This window comes from Papaver somniferum, chromosome 1 (genome assembly GCF_003573695.1).
Source record: "Papaver somniferum cultivar HN1 chromosome 1, ASM357369v1, whole genome shotgun sequence".
NCBI lineage: Eukaryota > Viridiplantae > Streptophyta > Magnoliopsida > Ranunculales > Papaveraceae > Papaver > Papaver somniferum.
This window is the reverse complement of record NC_039358.1, coordinates 154,563,836-154,572,274: the sequence shown is the minus strand read 5'-3', so window position 1 is coordinate 154,572,274 and position 8,439 is coordinate 154,563,836. Positions and strand designations below refer to the sequence as shown.

At 34.1% G+C, this 8,439-nt stretch overlaps 1 protein-coding gene across 1 annotated transcript; it reads right to left on the bottom strand.

The window, feature by feature from the left end:
* Positions 1-6,377: 6,377 nt before the first annotated feature.
* On the bottom strand, positions 6,378-8,055 carry LOC113305154 (tryptamine hydroxycinnamoyltransferase 2-like). The gene has a single exon (XM_026554251.1). It carries the CDS (start codon positions 7,885-7,887, stop codon positions 6,541-6,543), a length of 1,347 nt encoding a protein of 448 aa, XP_026410036.1. The 5' UTR covers positions 7,888-8,055; the 3' UTR covers positions 6,378-6,540.
* Between the last annotated feature and the right edge of the window lie 384 nt (positions 8,056-8,439).

Here is an 8,439-nt window from a genome sequence, read left to right as displayed (position 1 = left end):
ATAATATCTACCATGTACTCGAAAAAACTACATGTTGATATGGTACATATCAGATACCACTACATACTGGTATTATAACTACATACTGATAATTATAATATCTACTACATAATTTTATGCGGCAATATGTAGTTGTACCACCATGTACTTAAAACATCACTACATATTCATAAAACAAACACAATAATGCATAACTACATATTCGTAAACAAATGTAACTATGTCATATGTATCACCATTCATGGGGGTCGAGGTGGCAGCGCCTCCTCGTTATTAAGAATTAATTTGGTTTTAACACTACAAACAATACATATTATTAATACGCTTTTTGGACTATGTAGTTGTACTACATACCTTCTTTCAGGGGTACATTTTCTTTCCCCCGCTTTGCTTTCCCCTTTGCTTTTGGTGAAGAGTAACAGCTCTCAGGAAAAGTGATTTGTTCCCCTTTGCTTGCAGTGAAAGATTATCAGCCTTTGTCGCCTTTTTTTCTTTTGCTTTAGTAGTAGTTGTTGCTGCTTTTCTTTTTCTTTTTGCTTGAGGAGTAGCTGCTGCTGTTTTTCTTTTGGTTTTTGTTGTTGTAAACCAAAAACAACATCAAAATAAATATCCTACATATTGATATGTAGTGTCCAACAATATCAAAGTATAAAAAGTTTTTATATCAGTTTTTCCACATGCAAATCTACCGACACTACATACTGGTATTGTTAATCCACCAGCACTATATACTGGTATTTTCAATCTTGTGTCATTTTCTAATGTAACCCAAAAGTAACACTACATACTGATACTGTTAATCTACCAACACTACATACTGAAATTCTCAATCTTGTGTCATTTGCTAATGTAACCCAAAAGTAACACTACAGACTGGTATGTATTCAACAATTTGTCTAAAAGTATCAATACATACCACAAGTTTTGCACATATCTATTTTTAGTTTACATGTATGACTAAAAATAGAACATATTATTATGTACTTGAATATTTACCTTTTTTCAGGATTACATTTGATTCTTCGGCTGCTGGTGAAGGCAAACTGCCGTTTTCATTCGTTTTTGTTGACGGAGGAGTGACACATTGAGAATATTTTGACATACTTCTTGTTGTGGGTAAATTTGCAGCGGTTTTTTCTTTGATTTTTGCTGTTGGTGAATCAACGACAGTTTTCTTTCTTGTTTTTTCCGGTGAAGGAGATTCTTCTACAATTACTTCTCTAATTGTTCGTTTAATTTCTCTCTTGGTAACTATTTTTTTTCAGATTGAAATTTTCTGGAACGGGTTAGGGTTTTTCTAGTGTAACGCTGAAGAAGATTTGATTGCAGTTTTTGGTTCTTGATCGTTTTTAGAGATGATTAAGCATGGGGTTTAGTTTGATTTTTTTTGTTGGTGTTGTTGATCGAGAAAAATGAAGAGGGAGTTGTAGTCTGTTTTTATGAAGAGGGAAGAAGAATAAAGAAGTGGGAGGAGACGGTTAACTCCACGTCTGAGTGGTGAGGGTACGCTAGTAATTTCATATATTTTTAAACCTTTTTGGATTTCCGGATAAAACTTTTATCCCGCTGGACTAGCCATTAACCCGGATCGGGTTTAGTGGACTAAACAACAAATTTCTCTTAACAAATTTACCACAAAGTGGTACCATTGACAAGCAAGAAAAAAAAGGTGGACCTTACTGATGCTGCAGCAAATCCAGATCCTTCAAATTGTAACAAAGCCCATAATTATAGGCACGTCATCGCTACAACTCCATTTCATGTTGTCTCTACGTGTATCTTGCAAATGCGTCATCACTGCGTCTGTAACTCCACTTCATGTTGTTAAAGGCCTTTTTTAGGTGTATCTTGCAAACGCCTCCAACAAATTTGGACGCAATGGAATCTCTAGTCTGGAGCATCCACCATTTCAAAGATTAGGAAATTTAAAAGCACGCCACGCTATAATTATGAGTAACTAGTTTACAGGTGGCGTAGAGCCTAGATTTATCTTTTATTGAAAAACTTGTTTTTCCGATAAAAGAGAAAGTAAAGAAACTTCGTTCCCTAAATCAATATATCAAGTTTTAGTGTTCATTGTGAACCAATTGTCCATTTTTATGGAGTTTTAATGTTCATCGGTGCCCAATTTTGTATGGGCTGTTTAAGTTTTTTCCAATGGAAAACTCATTGTTTTCTTTAGTTTTTTCTGTCTTTCAATTTTATTTTATTTCCGATCGGTAAACAATTTGGTGTTGACGCGTTTTGAACTCAAATCACTGATATCACCACCCAATGATTTTACCATTGTACCATATTACAATTACATTGGTAATTTTCTTTTTACTACTGTATACTCCCTCCGTCCCAAATTAGATGAGGTAGTTGTAGTTTGCACAATTCTTAAGGCAAGAAAGAAATGGGAGTATATTTAAGTATTTTTTTTACAATTATACCTTTATGGGTAATAACTAATAAAACTTAGAAATGAAATGATTTATCTCTTAAACTATACCGCGGTTTTTTTCGTAAACTTTATATCGTTGAAAAAGCATTTTAAAACAACTACGTGACGAATATAAACATGGCTATCAAATCACACATATATTTCTTATAGTAACAATAATCAATTAAACAGGTATTTTTAGAAATATCCCCTTGATTAGAGAGATAGCTCATCTACTTATGGGACAAAATTTAAAACCAACTAGCTAATCTAATTTCGGACGGAGGGAGTATTATTTTTCTTTTGAAAGCTTATTAAAAACATGTAGGAAATACCATATGGTCCTAAGAATAATATATTAGGATGAGTCTAGTCCGGTTGACCCAGTCAACTGTCTGTTTGGTCCTTTTATAAAATATAAATTATAGTTCGGTCATAGAAATTATAGTTTGGTCCTAGGATGATGTCATGGATGATGTAATTGTCATCTTGTAGTGGCAGAAACACCCTTTTGGGACCATTACATCATCCATGGCGTCACCTTAGGATATATATAGTCAATTATCAAAAGAGAAGATATTATTTTCAGATTCTCTTTCTCTCTCTTCTTTATTTTAAGATTTACTTTCTCTCTCTTCTTTATTTCTAGATCTAGTTTTTTTCTTTCCCCCATTTTTTTTCCTCTGCTCATGATGAAAAAGATGAAGATGATGATGAACAACGGTGTTTTTGGGTTCTTTTTTCTCTGCTAATGTTGTTGTTGATGATGATGATGATGATGATGATGATGAAGGCGATAAAGAAGATGATGAAGATGAAGTTTCTGCGTTTCGTTTTCGTTTTTTGTTGATTTACTGCTGCTGTTGAAGATGATAAATACGATGAAGATGATGTTGCTGATGCCGTAGATGATGATGATGTTTTTTAGATGTAGTTTTTGTGTTCTTTTTTCGTATTTGTTGTTTGATGTTGTTGTTGAAGATGATGAAGACGATGAACATGATGAATACGATGTTGCTGGTGTTTTGAAGACGATGATGTTTTTATATGGAGTTCATTCCAGAAATGAAGTCTGTTTTTATATGAAGTTCATTTCTGGAATGAAGTCTTTTTTTTTAGATTTTATATGGACTTCATTTCTGGAATGAAATCCGTTTTTTTAGGTTTTTATATGGACTTCATTTCTGGAATGAAGTCTATCTTTTTAAGTTTTTTATATGGATTTCATTTCTGAAATGAAGTCTGTTTTTTTTAGGTTTTTATATGGACTTCATTTCTGGAATGAAGTCTGTTTTTTTAGGTTTTTATATGGACTTCATTTCTGGAATGAAGTCTGTTTTTTAGGTTTTTATATGGACTTCATTTCTGGAATGAAGTCTGTTTTTTTTAGGTTTTTATATGGACTTCATTTCTGGAATGAAGTCTGTTTTTTAGGTTTTTTTATGGACTTCATTTCTGGAATGAAGTCTGTTTTTTCTTTAGGTTTTTATATGGACTTCATTTTTGTTTTTTTAGGTTTTTATATGGACTTCATTTCTGGAGTGAACTGCTACAAGAAAATAAATAAAAATTAACACGAAAGGATATTTTTGTCAGTCTAATATTTTTAAATAATTATGGACCAAACAGTAAAGGCGTTTTTTTAAAGGATCAAACAGACATGAGTCCACCTAAAAAAGGACCAAACGATATTTTTCCCAAACATTCCGTAAGATTTTTCAGGAGATATCGGGTTCACTTGTCCCTATCTCACAGTACATAAACATGTGCTTTAAGTTTTGCCATACATTGTTCTTTGGTAGGTAGGATTGTGGTCAGACATAACAGCTGGAGAATTAATTTTCAAACGTCGCTAGTAATATTCTATTAGGATGATGATGGCTAAGGTTTTTTTTTTTTTTTTCTTCAGAATGACCGAGTCTCTAATCCTCATTGATTAAATCGAATGATTAAATCGAATGATTAAAATTATTGTACGCCTCTTTCCTCTAGGTTTTGGAGGAGTACTCTATAGTTTATTATGTTATTCCATAGGGAAGGAGGAGCCATATTCTCTTCTCTTCATTGTGCTAGAATCCTTTTGATATGTCATTACAATATTTTTAATGCAATCTTTCCTTTTGAGAAAAAAAAAATAAAAAAAAAAAAAAAGTTTCACAGAAAAACTGGAGGCATAATTCGCCTTTCTTTATTGAGACTCTAATTATGTGCTAAATAATTTAAAACCATGCTTAATTCTTGAGCATTCATTTGTTTAAAGCTCCAAGAGTTCTTTTGGCTCGGGGCTTCATTTCTTTACTTCTAACTACCGCGGGACTATTGCAAACCAGTAGGCATATTCATAAAGCTTGACCACATTGACTGTAAGTTTTGCTAGTCAAACTTGCACACACATTTCTGAAAACCAAGATTTATGGTTTCAGTCACTGAGACGAAAGAATGAGTGCAGTCTTTACTTTCAGTTTCGGGCTCCGGATCCTCTACACCCAAAATCCTCTACAACTGTGCGCCTACCAATAAGGAAACGTCATGTGATTGCATTTAAACATACCAAAATCATACGTTTTTAGTATATTAAAGTTGTTGAAATTGAAAGATTTTCACGGAGATAAAAAAGAAAAATATTTATCCTTCCTCAATTATCTTCCTGTACAGATTAATTGACCTTTTTTTTTCTTTGACGAACACTATTGAGTCTGTTCAACATTTTCGGTTTATGATTGTTCTGTTTTGGTTCTAAATACATATGGAGCCTCCACCTCCTCTACAGGTAATGTTCTCCATCTTACTTAATTTTGTCAGTCCAATTAAATTAATTATTTACATCTTATTGTTTCATACTTGATAACCTTTTTCTTTTTCCTTTTTTTTTTGATTGTAGAACTCGTTTTCTGAATGCCACCGTGCTGGGTCTAAGATACGTCGTAGATTAGATTTTAATAGAGACATAGATCTAAATTTGTCTGCACCTGAAGAATGCTACGACGATGAAAAGACTAATCCTGTGAGTTTTAGCAAACGTGTTGACTTTGTTCACTCTAGAATACTTAAGAAACTTATTCTCGAAATTGGTATGGAATTTGAGATAGAGGATGAAGCATTTAAGTTTTACAAGAAATTTAAGTATCTGCACATTAGGATTGTCACCATACCAAACGCCAGTGATGTTGATGGTTGCGACGTACACAAGAAATCCGGACCTGCTGCTTAAGCATGGACATGAACTATTCCATTTTCTATCATTAAAATGAAGTATTCTTTTGTGATTCATTGTAAACAGTAAGTCTTTAGCATGCAATACGAACACCTCTCTTTTGTAACATCATGAGCTTTGAATGCTTTATAATGGATATTATGTCAATGACTTCGCATACTGATAAGTTAAATGTTTCATGGCTATCTATATTTTGGTTTTTCAGTCCATACTATTGGAAAACTGACTTTTAGCAAATATTCATTCGCAGTATCAGTACAGATGTTCATAGTTACGACTGAAATTGAAAAACGAATACTATGCCATTTATGTAAATCAGAGGCATCAATAACAGACAGAATTTCACATAGGGAAGGAATCAACATAAAATGAAAGAGGAGCAACCCATTCTTACGGAAGTAGGAGGTTTGAAAACATGTTTTAAGATGAACAACAATTTTGACGTTAGAGATTCTTGGCTCGTGCAAAAAAAAAAAAGAAATTAACCACCAAACACAAAAATTAGTTAGCTTAAGGACTACCGGATAAGTGAAAAGAGATAATTGAGGAAGGATAAATATTTTTCTTTTTTATCTCCGTGAAAATCTTTCAATTTCAACAACTTTAATATACTAAAAACTTATGATTTTGGTATGTTTAAATGCAATCACATGGCGTTCCCTTATTGATAGGCGCACGGTTATAGAGGATTTTGGGTGTAGAGGATCCGGAGCCTTTCGGTAGCTCTTAACTATTACATTTTAAGTGTCAAACCAAAGTTGATTTCATGTAATAAAACCATAATTACAGTATTTAAATCACGTAACATATCCCAACAAAATGTGCAGAAGTAGCTAAATAAAACACACACACATATATATAATTTTGACTCTTAATCATCCCTATCTTCAGGTTTAAACTTTTAGTCGATAGAATGAGAAATCTGTTTAAAGAGAGGAACATGTTCAGGCAAAAGAGAAAGTACTGCATCCACTCCACCATCTTCACTACATGTAGGCAAGAAAATGACTAGACCTTCAACTGGAATATTGGGTGGGAAAAAGGCACAAGGACCCCCACCACCAAAATCAAGATCATGAAACTGAAACCTCAACCAACTATCAACTTCCAAATCTGGGCATAACGAGTTTCCGAATTCGGGTGCTGTTGCTTCAAGCTCTTCTCCTCCATCTGCTTTAGCTATCTCTCCGAAATCAATAAAAGACTTGAAATAATTATTATCGACACGAGTCACTTCGTCGTGGATTGCCTTTGCGATATATGCATGGTTATGTTCCAACAATTCCTTAACTTTCAACTTTGGATAAGCCCAGAGGACTAAATTACCAAAATATTCCATTGGTACTGATGGTTTAATTCTTGCTCTTCCATTTACTGCAACTCTAACTTGAGTTGATTCTTCTAGATCAAGTCCTCTAGCTTCAGTCACCTTCTTCCATGTATGAGAAAGTAGACACTCAAAAGTACTGTATCTTTGGTTTTGAGCTGAACTTTGTTCACTGATTTTAGCTTTGAGCTTTTTCACAAACTCCGGTGAGTAATGGATGATCAAGGTCTCAATGGAAGGTGAAAATACCGGTGCCATGTCTGGATTCATCGTAGTCTTTTTGAATTCAATTGAACGATGGTCAAAATCTACTTTTGGTGGGTTTCTTGGTTGCGAAACGGCCAGCCTATCGTGATAAGGAAGGGGGTCCGTAGCAAGACCCCGTACTGTTCTAGCCCATGCAACAAAGAATGAACTCATGGATTGACCATCACAAACACGGTGATGAGCAGTTTGGCCGATAACTAATCCACCACAAGCATAACGATTGAGTTGAATTTGAAGTAATTCTTCGATATTTCCCTCAACAGGTGGAAGAAGATGCCTAACATCTTTGGATGGATCAAAAGGAAGCAGTTCAGCAAGTGAAGTAGGAACATAAGTCTCGGTGACACGAATACCTGCATTATTCAGAACAATACAAGTTCTACCTTGACCGTCGGTAGTAAAACGTCCGGCTAAGTGAGGGTAATAAACAAGAACTTTCGAGAGTGCAGCTTTCATGACTTCATTTGATGGCATAGGTGCTTTAAAAGCGTATAAAACAGCTACATGAAGATCAAACGCAGCTTTATCGAAAATAGTAAGAGGAACCAAAACATCATTGTTACTGGAAATATCTAGTGACTGAATATCATCACTGGAGGAGGGTGAAGATGAATAGGGTTTCAAAATGGTGTTGTTGATCAAACCTATAGCCATGGCAGTTTTTGCTAAGATTATGAGAAAATTATAACAAATCCGAGATTTATTGTTGTTTTGGCAGTTTTGGCGGTATAGGTATCAAGGTTTGTGGGATGACTGAAGAAGCTTTGGAGTAAAGAAATGAAGGTGAAGAAGTTGTGTTTGTTTCTCAACTGCTAAAGGAAAGGTGGTTTTTATAGAAACACAAGACCAAATTACCAACGACAACATGGCTTATCTCCTAATAATCATCATCCATTAAAATATTATTGATGTACCAATATTTTCTCTGTCTCTATATTTTTAATTTCCTTATTAACTTTCTCATTGGTTCACGAAAGGTCACATATTTTTTGTCTTGGAGTACATTTTTACTTTTGCTTATTCAAAAATGAGAATTGAGATGAGGAAAGTTTCAACAATTTCTTTGACGTTGATACCTATTAGGTTAAACTAGAAAAGGTTTATCCAAGATCCAAAAACTCATATCTGCAAGGTACGTAAAGCTTAATGGGGGTTGGTAGGTTTGATTTTTAAATCAGGACGCTAGTACGTAATTAAGCATATCGC

Coding starts and splice junctions, on each gene's coding strand:
- LOC113305154 (XM_026554251.1), bottom strand. CDS start 7,887: ATGGCTATAGGTTTGATCAACAACACCATTTTGAAACCCTATTCATCT.